The following is a 17,938-nucleotide window of genomic DNA, read 5'->3' on the forward strand; positions in this document are numbered from 1 at the left end:
TAGTGGTAATCCATACACCGAAACACAGCAGAATCAATCAGATGAGTCTAAAATGCATCGTTACCCAGCTCCAGGCAGCCATTACGTCGTTGCGAGGGTTAAGCTTCAACTGTCTGACTGATCACATCCGGATGGCTGGAGCTGGCGAACCACTGAACCACCACAGCAGAGCAGAATCCTTTACCTTTTCGTTTTTCAAAGTCCAATTAACATGATATGTTCACCTAACCTCGTGGCCTACTTCTGGGTCAGAGGTCAAACAACATCTGATTGACAAGTTAGAAATGACAAGCTGAAACACACATCCGAATCGGGAGATTCCGGGATCGAGCCTTGAACGGATATGTCGACAGAAATCACGCGATGACGTCGAACGTAGTCAGACTGGGACCGCGTACCCCCACCGACGCCAAGGTCGGAAAACTTCCAAAACTACATTCGTCACTTTTTAACGAGCATTCAAAATTCTGGAGACAACAACGGACCAAATACATCAGAATTGTTCCTATACGCGAGTATTCATACATTCTTACGTTGTTGTCGCAGTCTGAAGTTATTTCCTGTAAGGCTGTCAACATAAATTTTGCGTGGATTTCGAAATTCCACTCATTCCTAATGCATTCTGTAGCTGACACAGCATCGTTACATTACATCAATGCGAATGTCTGTCAGCTACCACGCTCACGTACAGATCAACATCCTAAAGAGAACTTTCGATCTCTCTCACGCAGAGAAATGAAACTCCATTCTGGAAGAAACGATCTCCCTGTTCGCGTACGAGTGGCAGCACTGTTGAAAAATCCCCTCGTCGGAACAAATCTTACCTCTCAGATAAGCACCTGTAAGAATATTGAAGTACGTAAAGGCAGATACATTTTGAGAGATGCAATAACCTATTCGTATTTCATCAGTTTTATCTTGCGGTGTTATGAATAGTGGGCAGTAAACTTTTATTTTATGGATTTTCATCTTAATTCCAGTGGAAAACGCTGAAGACATTCACAGCACAACGAACACCAAATTCAAAATAGAATCTACGAACTAATAAAAATTGGTGTTCAACATAAAGACAGAGATTGAACACTTTACATGGAGTAGGGTCTCAGCTAAAATCTGAATTCACAATGGATCGTCTCAGACAATCACAATAAAACCGACTGTACGTATATAATAACACGAAATTAAATGTAGGAGTACAGAATAGTTCTTGTAATATTAAGCAGGTCATGTCAACGTTTTAACATCACAAATGACGAACGAAGACTCAATTGATGTTAGCAGCAGATTATGAACAAACGTGAAGAATATTTTACGAGTTATGTGACTTCTGAGATCTGGCTATTATCGACTAGACATTTGCTTATTTTGTAAATATACGAACTAAATCCATGAAGCAGATTTCTAGACCTTTTATGGAACACGAAGGTTCATTACGGAGTACAAAAAAATCGATGCCGGGGTCCCTGTCCTGATTCAGATAAATTGAAGACAACACCATGATTCTTTCAAATTTATTCAAAATTTCTATAAATCAAACACAATCCGATATTTTTTTTTTCAAATAAATCCGTAATTAGACGTTGTAAATACTGTGGTTAATCTGTCTGTGTCTCGCAAATGCGCCATTAACACGCGCTTGGAATTGTACGTCGATAAAATAATGAACATATAAAAATACGTAAATTTGTTGCGGTCGAAATTCGTATCAGGAAAACTACAAGAAAACAAATACTTCAGTAACATAAAGGGACGCTGTCTGCTGTTCGTCAGGCACGTCCCTGTCTCTTAGCCGTCCTCAGGACTCGGCATTCGTCCCACGTTCTTGTACCTTGTGCATTTTTGACGGAAATTACGGGGCATGGACTACGATAACCAAAAATATGTCAATCCACAGTCTCGCTACACACAGTGAAGATGGCAGCATTCTTGGACATTGCGTAGTGTAGCCTAGTAAAATCAGATCGTCGTTTCAGAGGCTGTTACTGCCTGCGATAAGCACCACTGAAACGTCGGCCAACTTATACGAGACTACGCGGGGCAACATCCCACAAATAGCATAAAGAAAAGAGCTCTTACACTATTTAGTTATAACTTTGTTTTTTGGGAAGCAAAAATTAGAATAATCTCATTAATAGGATCGTGTTAATGCAAGTAATTTTCTGTGAGCTGGTAAATGGACCTAACGAACGTCAATCTCACGGATGAATTAGCAGAGATTTCTTCCTTTAAATGCTCGTGGGATCCCAAGACACCTGCACTTGCCGATGAGAACGAGCTTAAACCTTCTTCTACTTATTTTTTTACCACAAATCTCATTCCCCGGTCTTCCAGAGGCTTCCCAGTTCTGGGAAACATCTCCCAAGACTGCTAATCAGTGAACGCTCTGGCTCAGAACGGTCCAGCACGCAGCAGACTTAATGGGGTTAAGACGATGATGGTCAGGGTGACGTCACCGAAGGCGAAATTTTGTGACCCCACGTTGCAACATCCATGGCCCATTGACACTGAACCTCAGATTGCCCGACCATCGACCTCACGAATACAAGTAAGGAACTAAGATTCGGGAGACCTCGGGTTCAATTCGCGGCCCGAGAACGGCTATGCTGACAGGGGTTTTTCCTCAGTCTCTCTACGAAAATTCCGGGATAGCACCTTAAAGTAGGCCACGACCGGTTCCTTCCACATCCTTCCCAATTCATTATTCATTATCATGCTCTTATTCAACGCTATGTAGTCTGAGCTACTGAAAAAGTGTAATTAAATACACTATAAATAAATAAGGAATTCAGAACTGGAATAATGAAACAAGGGCACAAAGAGGAAAACCAGCTTCAAATAGGATTCGAGACATGAGAAAAAGAGAAAAGTTATAATGCCAGAAAGAATTAATTTATTTGGAAAGAGATTGATGTTCTATACTGTATAGACAATAACCGAACAGATTGAGTCGAAGAAAATTGTAAAAAACGAAGCGACAAATAAGAGAAAAAGCAAATTAAGACTGCAGTTTTCCAGTCTACTTTACGTTCGTAGAATGGCTGAAATGGAAACTTCACTTAAGCAATCTGTGGATTTATCTTCATTAAAAGGGATGAAGCCAGTGGCCCAGGAAGGTTTCGGAGGTAGCCCCAGGTGTATTTCCGTGACTTAAAACCATTCATCGGTGCCATTAACAACAAGATTGGGTGGAAAAGTTGCAATTCGTATCAGAATACTAAATTTCCACACGCCTTCCGAATGCTTCTAGTCGAAATGAAAAAAAAAATGTACTTAATTATATAGCAGATAGAAAAGTCAAGCAGCCCATATTGAAATATTTACGAATGGTTGCAAGTCATCACTCCCTACAAAAAAAATACCTGGCAGGGATCGTTTCCCTCCACATCCCTTCAAATTCATTACTTATCAATCATCCTATAATTCTGAGTCACTATATAAATCATAAAAAAAATTAAAACGAATTTAAAATAAGGATTTGTTTCTACCTTTCAACGCTACAGACGTCAAATTCTGCCATGAAAATCCCAGTTTCCCCTCACTGAAATATAACCTGCAATGCCCTCTCGTCCAACTCGTTCAAACACGCGACAGAAATTTCCCAACCACGTGAGCAACCAACCAGCTTTATGTAATTAATTACGACTTATCGCCCTGTTCTGAGGAAAATCTTCTTCGAACACCACAGCAAGTATTAACGTTCCCTTCCTGACTGCATCGCTGCTCTAACTCTGAACTCTGACCTACAAATGTCGCCGATGACAATCGATCCGTCATCTTCATGTTAACAGCTCAATCGTGTACGAATTTCGCAGGGGACAACATTCATCGCAACCAGAGGACTGTAAGTCTACTACCAGAACACACTAATTTTCTTTCGCGTTTCTCAATTTGGCATTTCCTGCGCTAATATACTGTGCACCAAAGCAACATCTTAAATCACACTAACCCACCTCAAGTTTCCTCGATTCTGCTCGTAATAATGTCTGCCAAATCTAGCAGGTTAATGTAGTGGTACTGCTCAAGCTTTGTGTTAACAATTCCTAAAGTCTGGATGGTTCCGATTTCAAATCTCATCCCCTTACCCACGTAAATGACGATTTCCGTGTTTGTCCTCAGTTCTTACACCAGCATACAGCCATCAACCGCCACGGTGGTCTAGCGGTTAGAACGCTGGCCTTGTAATCCTGGGGTCTCGGGTTCGATTCCCGGCGGTGCCCGAATTTATAACTTGTGTTGGGCAAGGCCGTGGTCTAGGCAACACGGAGTTTTCCTCCGTGGCATCCCAACAATTACTCCATTCACACACAGAAGAAGGCAATGGCAAACCACTTCTGGATCATCTGCCAAGAACGTATATGAACAGGTCCCAGTCCGAGAAAAGGATGGAAGGATCCTGTTCATATGGACCTGTCGTCAGACAGAACACTAAATAAAATAAAAAAATACATCCATCAAACACACCACAGCACTATCCTCTAACATCATATTCCATTCACTATTTAGATACATCATCCCACCATTCGACATAATTCAGGCTATTAAAAAGTGTGGTTAAATACGTCTAGAATCAGTTACGTGTATTTGGTTTGTGCCCTGAAGTTCTTACGGCTAATTAAGTGTAATTAATTCTTCTCCGGCTACCAACCGTGTCAGGTATTTAAATGGAGGGATAAAACCAACGTTTCGAGAACCATCTTCGTCCTCAGGGTATCCTGAGGACACGGCTGGTACCCCGAGAAAAATTCATTGTGGTTTGTACCCTCTTAAAATTTTCGTCAGTCTGTGTCCTGAGGCTATTAGAAACTTGTAAGAGGCCGGAACCGCCTACTTCCGAATCCCCATGTGTTCACCAACTACAATCTTCTTTCCACGCCGTTCTGCAGCTAAAAATGAGTCTTCAACTAACTCGCGAATAACGAGCAAATCTAATAACGTCCTAATAAAATGACACTTGGGAATCCATTGTCACAACTGGTCCATAGACCACTCTACCACTGCACAGAGCCACGACCCGTGCTATTCTGCTGGAATACACCACATGCGTTGGACGTACCGATGTAGATTTACTTATTCTAAAAACAAGTCAGATCCGTACCTAAATTACAACGTTATTAGCGTCAGGGGGCGTTGAATTAACCTGTCACATATTCAAAAATTCAGTATCAGATGGATATGAATGATATTAAACGTCAGGCTCCGGCCGTATTGACCCAGAGAAACGCCTTGTAGTACCCACTGCAATTGAATCTGCGTGTACCCGGGAAATATTCTCAGAAAAAATAGTTAATGCAAATGACAATACCCATGCCGGGATTTGAATCCTTGTCTTGTAACCCATAAGTACGTCAACTCAATGACTGTTCTATAAGGTTCCATTCCGTAATATTTCGCTTCATTTAACGACGCTTTAATTTCGCTGAAGAAATGCGTAATGTTATCTGATGTCCAATTTAATCTGCCAGCAAAATAACATCCCTAATTACCCAATTGATCACCGACACGGAAGATAAATTCCCTGGGAACGCCTCCATTTTGTGGGAACACAGGCTTCTATTCTAAGGTTGTCCTTCCACATTCACCCCCTCAGGGAGGAACGCACTGTTCAACGCCGAAACGTCGTTCCTACCCAAAACAACACAACCCTCAAAACGTAAAATAAAGTTTTATATAGACATACAAGCGCTATGCCCGACAATGAATATCAAGAATATTAAATGTTACATTTTAAAGTGTAATAACTTACAACTTGAAGGTCCCAGTTTCGAATCCCATCAGGGGTTGGAATTCTTAATCCACTCGGTCTTGTGTCGAAGAAATTTTATTTTTCTCGCGGGCAGAAGGAAATTGTGGACTTTCCAGTTCTTTACGGTGTCGTTCTATGCAAACAGGAAACCTTTTCAACTTTATCAAATCCATTACCATTATTTTACAATGAAATGAGTCGGTATATATTTCATAACATACACGTGTAAGAAGCGTATGAATTTCCAGTAAATTGTACTCCATAATTTAGCTTGAATTAAAATCTTATCAGTCCAACGACAGGACTGTATCGCGTTTCTCACATCCCATCCAGAAACGAAAACTTTCGTACTATTTTTTTAAAACCGCCCGGGCTAATGCTGGGAATATGCGATAAAATAGGCCATGACCGCTTCCATCAACAAAATTTTTAAAAATTATTTCATTAGTTACCCCTCTTTCAACGGTAAATTAAAAAATGTTACCAGGATGAACCAAATTCATCCAGGTGATTAAAAAAAAGAGAATACGCAAACCCTAATGATCGTTGAGACAGTCACATGTACACAAAACTTGTTCCTTGCGTCAAGATTCGAGCCAGAGTACCTCCAGTCAACTGGGAAATTTAATGGAAATTACATGAAAAAAGTACGGCGTAAAACAGCACAGAATCCGATACTTCGAGTTGTGTTTTAGCGCAGTATACCTAATATTGCAACGTTGGCATACCTGATTCGGTCTGACTCCCACAGATACAAACGATGAACCGGAATATAGTACCCCTACCGCGTGTCCCAAACCACACAGACAATAACAGCCCCACAGCCCTCATTGCTTTGAAATTATATCGCGAATTCATTTTACGCCACTTTATATGTGTGACTAAATGTCCTTCCAATTACAGCTCCCAACGTAACAAAGGACAGACCTGTCATAGAAACATATGCCGCCCTCTATACGGCCATCACAATGATTACCCAAACCTCCCCCTTTTCCTACAAACCATCCCTTTGCGCACAAGTCATTCTTGCGGTAAATTGACACCCCCTCCCCCAACCCCCCGTGTCAACTGCCACATCACTGGACTTATTCTTCCAATCGGATAAAAATGGCCTCTGGTTTTGTTTGACAAATAAACAGAACATGGGGGTCGAGGCTACACACACCTTACGGCAGTGTGTCTGTGTGGGATGCTGCGAAATGAATCGGCGACTGTCAGGCTAGAAAGGTGCCCAGGTGTGATGTTCATTACAACTAAAGGCTTAAGAGATTCCTTGCCACAAGTCTGAAGCATGATGCCAACATTTTCAAAATAAATCCATCAACTATTACTCTCGACTGTGCATAACTTGGAGCAGAGCCTATTCAAATAAGACGATAAGTTAAAAAACCCTGATTTTACAAAACCAAAAGAATCATTAAAGTTCGCCACCGGATCCTGTCTTCAACTAGATTAACTCGGTCCACATACCAACACAACATTTAAGATCCATTTTAATATTATCCTCCCATCCACGTCTAGGTCTCTTGATCCTGGAATGTAATGCCTAAAATTGCACATCTACGTAATTCTCATATGTCCCATTCTTCCTACAAAACCTAACACGTGTTGACATATTAACCCTGACACAATATCCATGAAAAGCAACATGGCTGCCTCGAAGTGCGTTCAGAATTAACCTGTGGCATTTGAATTTGCTGAGGAATCAGAATGAAAGAAGTGATTTGTAAACAAATTAACTAAATATGTCCCTGGAGCCAAGAAGGAAGTTTGTATCGTGGTCGTAACACACCACGACGGATAGGTTTCAACGTCACAAAAGAATTATTTATTTATATTTGCCTAAATTCTTCCTTAAACGAAGCAAAGAGGCTACAGGAAGTTCTCTCTGTATGTCTAAAGATGAATGTCTTCTGGGTTGTGGCGCTGTGTAGTCTGATAGGCGTTTATCGACATTTCAGACATGCCTGCTGCCTCCATATCATTGCCCTGATGACGACGAAGGCATCGAGTACCTCTGAAACGTCGATAAAGTTCCAGACTACATGAAGCTACATCCCATAAGACAGTTATCTTCATACTGGCTGCCTTGAGAACCTGAAATCTCATCTTCTATACGTCTGTCCGTCGGCTTGAATTTTTTAGACCCCGAAACATTTAGATGATTATTTGGCACGAGTGGTCACACTAAAATGTCTGGGTGAATATAATGTCACGTCTTGATCACTTGAGCAGTTGAAGACAGCCGAAAAGGGTTGGTCTAGAGCTCAGATAATTTTCGCAGGTCTGACAACCCTTTATGGTGAACTGGGGAGTTATGAAACACTTGCGAAGTCTTCTACATTGGACAGATTTTTTGTAACGTTCCAGGCGACACGATTTTTGAAGTGCATACAAATTGGCACTTGTAATGACAAGTGTTCATATGAGTATTTCTTTATAATCTTTCTTCGCATTTAATTACGAGTATTTACGTCATGTGCGACGAATTAAATATGGGAATTTCAACAAAATATCGCAGTGTCAACGATTATAAGATCATATGCTACGTGAATGAGTTGTGCATTAGTGTCTTCCATTATAATGAAGACCATGCTCCAATGCGCACTGCAGCCATGCCTTAATTGCACAGAATCTGTTACGCGCTGCACGTGATATGTAATCACAAATAACGACGCATTTAAACCCAACCGCGCTCGTATTATTAAACAATTGTAAGCAGATTCTTCATACGCGATCGTGAACGTAAACAGCGATTATTTCCTTAATCAGCGTCAACCAGTTGATCTTTGTAATGGTGAAGAGTTGTGTTTTCTTCGCGGTACGGACTAAATACGTAATATTTAGACGAGCTTTGACTTAAACAGCGTTAACCAGTCGATCTTTGTAATGGTGAAGAGTTGTGTTTACTTCGCGGTACGGACTGATTTATTAAATATTATTTAGACGAGGTTTGACTTCAAAGGGTTCAAATCAGATTGGAAGTTCTCAAAAGACGAGGTGTTCGTGAAATAAGGATATTGAAATGGCGAAGTTCTGCATTTTCTTTGCGGTACGGACTGGATTCTTCACGTGAGCTTTGTCCGCAAATGATTAATAAAACAGATACCTTGTTCTACTCACACTACTTCTGATTCGTTCCGTGCCCCGTCAGGGAAACAGAATGTGTTACGTGGCCCCCTTACTCCCAGTACCTATTCATCATCCCTTGTGCTACGCTGCATACAGATGCCTGGATTTTGTGACGTTGCGCCGTGTAGTGTGGTACATAATGACTAACGCTGCAGAGGTTCTCAGAAACGTCGGTCAACTTCTACCAGACAACACAGCGCAACGTCCCAAGGAGACAGCCATGTTCATACTCGTCGTCATGTATTTCATATTCCACAGTTGATGAGCGGAAAAAATTCTTGGCTTTTAGGGTACACGAATGTCCAGCAGCCTGAATCCTAAGCCAGCTGAATCCAGTGCGCACACTCACAGCCTGTTAACTAATTCCAACATGCTCCGATGTCCTCTCGTCTCCAGTCTTGTAAAACAAGAAGTTTGCATGAATTAATCGTCTTCCCCATACCATCTACATGTCTCGCCAATCTAAACTTTTCTCTGGTCGCCATACGCGGTGAAGAGATTTAGCGACGAAGACCCTCATGGTACATTTTTCTACCACCTCGTAATTTCAAACATTACCCATCAAACCCCGTTCTCCAACACCTACAATCGATGTTCTTCAGTTAGGGTGCCAGGTCAAAGTTACACACTCATACAAAATAATTGCAGATTTTAAACAAGGAGCGCATTCTAAACAAATTGCATTACATTCAATGAGCACAGTATCTACTTATAATGTTTTACCCAGTCTGTACGTCCTTTTAATTACAGAGATTATAAGAGACGATCTAATTACACAATAGCTGCCAAGACATTCTGCGCTAGTTCTGAAATTCTTAGAAGTCGTGTTCAATGATTCTTTTACGAAAACTATCAGGACAGTTTTCTATCGCACTAACAGCACGAAACCTTAATAGCGAATGTGATAACTGGCGCTTTTGATTCTTGTCAGACTGTACCACTTTTTTTAAAAAAAAAATACCATATAAAATTTCTTAAATCCTTACGAGTAATCATTCTTCAGAAAATAACAAGGATCGTAAACAGAGTGACAAAGTCGGAAAACTGAAGCGTACAGATACGAAATTTAAAATCGTCTATGGAAATGTAAATAACTGGATTTGAACTCTTGGTCTCTGTACAAAGAAACCGTCTCATGTCTCACCCTATAAGTGACAGATACACGTCATCACACTCAAACAAAAAAACTTAAAAGACAGCCACACGCGCGCGCGCGTATTTTTCGGGTCAGGTGAACCGCTTTCGGACTATCTGAATTTAATCATCCACTTCGTCAGACATCGGTGTCGCGGGGCAGACTGCATTTTCCCCGTTCCAATTTGCCACTCTCGGTATTTTAGCGGTTAATTTCCCGACTCCAGGTCAGCGAGACTCTAATTCAAACAAATAAAATTGGAAAACGCTGTAGCCTTGCCATTGTTTTCGATGATACAGCTCTCCTAACCTAATTCAGTTCTTCTGTCAGCTCCGTTTGTAACTCTGCAATGTGGGTTAGGATTCAGCATTACTTTGAGAGCGCAATGCAAACAGCTGTTCTACTTGAGATAACTTCCAGTACACTGTTTAATAACAGTGGTATTTCCCGTCATGTAATAGACTATGAGGGTTTCTAACCCTGCTCGCTTCTCCCGCTAACACCCCCCTGAGGCTGCATTCAAATTCATCCCCTTAACCCCCCCCCCCGGGGGGACTCAGGAAATAAACAAAATTATGAACAGTTTATAATTTTTAGCCGTCAAATGCAACAGCCACGTCATAATCTCCACATACATCGAATGACACATCTGTTAATAAAACCATTTTCATCGGACATTTCATTCGGCACGTTCAATAGGCTGTCCCCCCAGAGTTGAGTGGCTCAACGGCGTTCCATCTTAGCTTCGTCGCATGTCGAGAATCAGAAATCGTGTCGGGTTTGACTTCCTACACATCGTCAAAACAGGAAAACCTCACGATTCGTTCGTCGGTATCACAGCGGATATGACTTGTACTTCTCAATTAATAGCGGCGTTGCTCATAAATACTTTTCCCCATAACGACTGTCCCTAAAATAAATCCATTTATTAATTATTTTATCACGCTTTATAGGCAGACGTGATTTTGTATCATCGACAGAAAAGTTAATGACCTTTAAAATAATTATTACATTTTGTAGCTTAAATGCGTCATGTTTGTGTTGATTAAATATATATTTATTTTCACAGTCTATACACAAACGTTGTAATTAAATGATGTTGTTAAAATTATATAATATTAAAACATTATGTAGTATAACATAGTATATATTTGTTTTAATATTATATAATTTTAACATCATTTAATTACAACGTTTGTGTATAGACTGTGAAAATAAATATATATTTAATTATTAAATGCAATATTCGCAAAGGTCAAAGGATTAGGTACTAGAGAAATCTGATTGGGATTTCAAATTATTTCGTAAGACGTGAGCTGTCTAAATTAACAACACGTTCTATTGTTTCCATATAGGCTACTACTTCTAACACACGCCTACAGAGAACTAATGTACTTTAATGTCAGACGCACAAATTTTAAACGTAACTGTAAATGTACTCTCGCTCTTTAAAATGTTGATTCAGAAATATTTTAATATCTAAGTGCATTTTTCTTCACTGGAACGACAGTCAACAGCATCTGAGCTTCAACAGTTGCAGGTAAATAATCTACAAATGTTACCAGCAAAAAGGTAATTTTCAATCTCCGTCATAAAGTTAATGCAGCTTCTGGTTACAATAACATTTTCAGGAGCAATTATCACCTTCTGAAAATTAAAAGGTCAGTTGTCCCTGTGGTCTTTTAATCGGGGAAAAGCCTGAAAACGCACGTCAAAGCATCCAATCGGCTGTCAATCAAATTCTGACCCCGTGATTGGAATCAATTTCGCCCTCCTCTGATGCTTTCGAACGCCGGAAAATCAGACGAGCGTACAAACCTGTAATTTGTAACAGCACGTGTCAACATCTTGAGTACTTGTTATATCAACTTTTGATAAACATCGCGTTGCGAGAAGTAACTGTTTCATATTGATTCAGTAGACGTTCATGTCAATGTTCATATTTCAATAGCAACTCTACTTCAGAGGCCTTCCACCAGGCGACAGCACTGTCTACTGCATTTACAAGTAATGCTTATATGATTTCGTCTAAAAAATAATTGTACTTAATACTGACGATTTGTACTTATCGACATCGAAATATCAATTCATGTTAGAAAAACTCGCCCATGTTAATACGAGTACATCTGCGGCCGTGAAACACTTTTAAAGAGACATCACAAATATTTTCAGTCTGAGGAGTCCCAATATGGAAGTTTCCTTCACGTTACTTCACACATTAGGCTCCTTCGTGAATTAAGTACGTAAAATATTGTCAATCAATCAATTATAGAAGGCAACCGATGTCCTTGTTTCACCACTAAGTCATGAACACGCATGTTGGTACTATATGCAGCCTCAAGCCTCGGTCGTTCGACAGCGGACTGAGTGAACCCCAGGGGCTGTCTGGAGGCGGCACAGTAGAGAAAAATCCTTCTCCCCCCTCCAGAAACCTAACCCCGATCGACCACCTACAACTAGGAATTATTATGCCTACTGTCCGGTTGAATGCATTTTCATTCCTACAAATCGTGCGTTGTTAATTATACGATCACTTACTTTAAATTTAAAATCTTAAAGATTAAAATTTCATATTTTTTTAAGTATTAGATCGAATTATAGTCAAGATATGTCTCTTTATTGCATATAAATATAAATATATTGACTATCATTATCAACATATTAACAAACCTAATGCAGAGAATTCGTCTATTTTAACTTGTCAGATGTAACTCAGTCCCTCAACTTCTATTTATTGACTTTTAAACAATATTTCATAACGTGAATTTGTTATTATGTTTACGATAAAACTTCACACCAATTTGCAAGTTCGCGTGTCGGCCATGTTTTAATTACCGACTGTAGAATGTTAAAGTCGTAAGTTGGGGCCTTCCTTAATGGTATTACGACCACGTTATTTTTACATAAAACGTTCAAGCAAGATGTGCACACACAGAATGTAAATCTCATAAGCATTATTCACCCTTATGATAGGAAGATATTCTTTTACGCCGTTCAAATAGTCTACGAAATGTACACACGGAAGAAATTAATGAAACTGCGGTGTTCAATTATAGTTAAGTCTAAACGAATATAAAATTATTTTCAATGGGAGTTTACAGACTTGTTTTAAAGCGGTGTAGGCCGAATTCGCAATTCTTACGCTATTTCACTCTTAGTAGAGAAAATAGACTGACGTACCTCAAAATTTCCCAGCCTATAATTTTTCAGTATCGACAAAATAAATTATTTTTTTCTTTTACTAAGCATATTCACAGAAAAGGGCATGTCCCGAAAACCCACGTGGACGTCTTCTCCATCGTGACATTCTCAAATAAACTTTATTTAATTCTGTAGTAAACACCGCACCGGGGAAACTAGAAACTATTTTTGCTATTTCAAAGTTGAAAGCAAAAAATCAGGCCCACGATTTGTTGCCCCCTGACTTAAAAAAGTTTCGCCCCTGATTTCTTAACCATGTTGCAGAAAAGCCTAATTTTTTTAAAAAAAAATTCTTTGTCGTGTATTTAAAAAAAAATATACATTTCTGGCCTGAAAAATAAAGACACGCGACTCGACCACGACATTAATAACACCAGTTACAGCAAACGTTTGGGGTCTACATTATTAAAAACCTTGTCAGAACCAACTTTTTAATATCAATTAAATGTGGAAGACTTCCTGGATTTTTATAAAAAAAATTCAAGAGCTCTACGATAATTTTCTATCGAGTGTACGAGGCGACAGGTGGTAATTATAAATGGACAGGTGTGCAGAGCGGGGCATTCTGGGAGAAACGCTAGACAGTGGTTGAACGCGCGTTCTCGTGTTAGAAATCAGAAGTTGAAGTCACTCACCAAATGAAGATCGAAGTCCGTGTAGAAACCTGAAAAATATTATAGAATTTTGATAAATTACAGTTAATTGATAGAATTATTAAAGTCAACGTAGACAAAATCTTTCATTCCAAAATCGTAAGATTTGAAATAGTCTCTGCTGAAATTAAATAAATTACTTTTATATTTACGAGTAAATATATAAATACAAAGAAGTAAACTTTTCAGATGTGTTTGAAATACAATGAACTACATCAGGAACGTGTTCAGTGTAATTATACACAGGGCGTCTCAAAAAGATGTACACACATTAAAATACGCAATATTAACCTTGACATTCAACGGCCCACCGCTGTCAACTGTTCCACGACGCTGACAGTGGTCATTTTGAACTGCACTAGATCCACTCACAAAGTGTCCATGTTGACGTATGTAGTGGTTTAATTTATTAAAAAAAATTATTTCATTCTTTTAATGCGTGTAACATATTTTTGGTACATCCTGTTTACGTTAACATTGGTCCTTGGACACTTCTCTCTCTCTCTCTCTCTCTCTCTCTCTCGAGACGTTTATGAGGTCACGTGATTCGCAACACACCTGCAAATCTAAGCGTGTGCAAGTGTATTTTAAAGAGAAACATCGCCCTCTGTCTGAAGGCCCAAGGCCATTCCTGTAGATTGATGTCGTTAAAAAAGCAACCTGTAATGTTCCAATCAGCAATTTCGAAATAAATACATTTTCTGTGAACGGGTTTAAGCTTCGTATTTTACAATTCTCCTCCGAAATCGGTGCCCTATATTTCGGGGTAAATCCTACGTAATTATGGATCTTTGTAGAGACGAGAAATGCTTAAATTCTTATAAACTACACACAAACTTAAATACAGCTCCCAAATCTACGCCTTAGCATATATTAGAAGACCGTGTATATAACGTACATAGTTATTACGTATTAGAAATTCATTCCTATTATGTATTAAAAGTAATTAGTTTAACAACACAACAGGCTCTAAAATATTAAACCTTGACGACTGCTTTTCAGCAAAGAGATTTTTCTCTGTATGTCACGTGACAAGAGTTAGTTTTTTTTTATTTCAGTGTAATAAACACTTCTAATAGATAAAATAATTACTGTAACTTTATGTACAGTTAAAGTCCTCCACGTTTCTTATTATGCTTCTGACGTATATACGGAATTACACTCGAAGTTTGACCTTGGAAATCAAGTTCGTTTATGTGTTCAACTGACGCTACAAGTTTCCATTACAAGTAGCCATTTTCTGTCTCTTACCTCAATGCAGAACACGTGAAGAAACATCTCTCGTCACGCCAGTGTTTGAATCAAAATTTATACACACAGAAACATGTCCATACTGACATGGGATTATACATCACGTTTCTGAAACACACACCACACTCTATCACACTAAATTATACGAATTTCACGAGAAAACTTACGATCACAAGACAGTAGCACACTCGCGAGCATACAAAGAAGCCTGACTCCAGTTCGGCCAATCACGTAATTCGGCTGCCAGTACACGGGGAGTTATGCTTACTGCAGGGCCGTCCGCATGATCTACAGGCTGGCTCATAAAACAATACCCGATTGAAAATTCAAATAAAAACTTTGATATTCGTAACTTACGAAACACAAACTCCTACATACATGATCACTCGACGGAACATATCATCCCCGTAATTTCAGCACAAATTAAAACAATCAAAGCCGTGAGTTGCATTATTTACGCTGCTTTATTTTTCGTAACAGTTTTTCCTTATGGTAATCCCAAAGAAAGAATTTATTGAATTAATTATATTTAAATAACAGTTATATTTTTATTTTTTAAAGACGGGAAATATAACTTTACATTATTATATTTAAGAACTGAAAATAAATTATACTGAAAATACACAACATTTGAAATGATCATCCAATACTTTGTGCTAGCGAATTTGTCTAAAATTATATCCAAATTCTACAATTTTTTTAAGAATTTGAACTTTATACGAACAGAATTATTAGAAAATTGTATCTTTCGTCATCACACGACTTCGCAAATAATTCTGAATTTTTATTTCAACTCCAAATAATCTCTTTCAAAAGATGCTATCAAAATGAATAGAGTCCGATAAATAATTAACGCTGAAATAATCGGAAGTTAGCCCCCGTTTAATAATTACAAGTTCAGTTTCATCTCCATACATGAATCTGTTCTTAGTTCCATCAATTATGTTGTCAAATTTCACTCAAAAATGTTTATTCTCAACACGAAACCTTTTCTGGTTTCCACAAATTTTGGACTCGCACAATATGGAATTCTTTGGTTCGAAAAATCTTAAAAAAAAAATTGTATTGGTTGAATTGTTTCCTTGAACCGGTTACCGATTTGTGATATCGCTAAATAAGAAATTTATGAGAAATATATTTATTTTAAAACTGTCTGCCTCACTCCTAGCAGACAGTTAATTAACACTAGGTCGTCACAAAACTTCTTTATAATTAGAATTAACTTTGTTTCGAACTAGTTTTCTATAGTACACTTTGAAGCCATTTGATTAGCCTGATTTTTAAATCCGTTTAATCTAAGTTTGTGTAGTGACAAGTCAGAATGAAATATTAATAGGAATAAAGGAAACATCTACACGGTTACCAAGGTAACACTGTGTGAGTAATATGACGTTTCTTTTAGCAAAACGTTTGCTTCAAAATTGCATCCTTTCAACTTCAACACGTGCAAAATGTGAGGTTTAAAGGCAATAAATAAATCAATTTTGATGTTGTGGATTGGACTTGTAGACAGACACAAACGTTTCAAAAGCTGTACACTGCTGGTGGCATTGTATCACTGACAAACTGACTGCTGAAACAGTCCCCCAGGTAGATATACATCCATTCGTACGGGAAGAAAATGTGTCCCACCATAAGAGAGCGTCAATCTTGAAGGGAATTTACGTGGGTTAACGTCCTATAGGCTTCAAAGGGACTCTATCTCAGAGATTAGACCAGCGGTTCCCTACATTTTTCAAACTTAGGACCATATTTTCTTATCGGGTCGCGGGCCGCAAGGTTTCAAACCGGGAAAATTGATTGTAACGTTAAGACACTTCACCAAATATTTTACAACCTTGGAATGAGTATTTCGAAGTAATTCAATGCTATTCAAAAATTTGCCGTGATAAAATCAGTCATTGGTGAGGTATCTGACGATGCTTTCGCCTGATTAATATCCATTCTTGTAATTCCGACGTATTTCACGAAGTTTTCGCCAGAATGACGAGCCCAATATAGTGGTTTCAAAGTTCTTTACTACACTTTAAAGCCGAAGCTCGTTTAAATATTACGTATTTAAGAATTCAGTCCGTACCGCGAAGAAAACACTACACTTCACCATTACGAAGATCAACAGGTTAACGCTGTTTAAGGAAATAATCGCTGTTTACATCGAGGATCATAGTTCGTCTAAATATTTAAGAATTGAGTCCGTACCGCGAAGAAAACTAGACACTTCACCATTACGAAGATCAACTGGTTAACGCTGTTTAAGGAAATAATCGCTGTTTACATCGAGGATCATAGTTCGTCTAAATATTTAAGAATTCAGTCCGTACCGCGAAGAAAACTAGACACTTCACCATTACGAAGATCAACTGGTTAACGCTGTTTAAGGAAATAATCGCTGTTTACACCGAAAATCTCATACAATACATCGTCGAATAACAGGACGATAGTAAATAATAAAATCTAAAGGATTTGAAAGGAAGCGGTCGTAGCCTACTTTAAGATACTATCCTGGAATTTTGCTTCCAGTGTCTAGTAGCCAAAAGGTCACAAATGCAGCCAGTAATCTCAAAAAGTCAGTCAATATAAAGACAACGACATGAAGAAAGAAACATAAAGATCATTCGAAACATCATGAATATCAAACACCTCTCATACAGTGGTAAATGCCGAACGTGTTACGTGGCTGGTCCGCTACGCTGCGCTGTTGTAACTACAAGCGTCTCCCCACCCAATTTCCATTACCACAGCGACCTCAACTCCCACACGATAGCTGAAGTACGGAATATTAAATAACAGATTCGTCAAAACATGACTGAGAATACTTTTCGT

General features: G+C 38.8%; 1 protein-coding gene across 1 annotated transcript in view; it reads right to left on the reverse strand.

Annotated features, from left to right (window-relative positions):
- LOC110835177 (uncharacterized) overlaps positions 1–15,400 on the reverse strand; it is a 282,316-nt gene extending 266,916 nt beyond the window's left edge. Inside the window, exons 1-3 of the mRNA XM_087343172.1 lie at positions 15,384–15,400; positions 15,116–15,142; positions 13,847–13,875 (exon numbers count right to left, since the gene is read on the reverse strand). Of these exons, the coding sequence (XP_087199298.1) occupies positions 13,847–13,875; positions 15,116–15,142; positions 15,384–15,400 (73 nt within the window). The remainder of the gene's footprint in view (positions 1–13,846; positions 13,876–15,115; positions 15,143–15,383) is intronic.
- Between the last annotated feature and the right edge of the window lie 2,538 nt (positions 15,401–17,938).

Source organism: Zootermopsis nevadensis, unplaced genomic scaffold (assembly GCF_977971745.1).
Source record: "Zootermopsis nevadensis isolate Lab colony 2312 unplaced genomic scaffold, Znev_1.0 Znev_ptg000005l, whole genome shotgun sequence".
Classification (NCBI taxonomy): Eukaryota; Metazoa; Arthropoda; class Insecta; order Blattodea; family Termopsidae; genus Zootermopsis; species Zootermopsis nevadensis.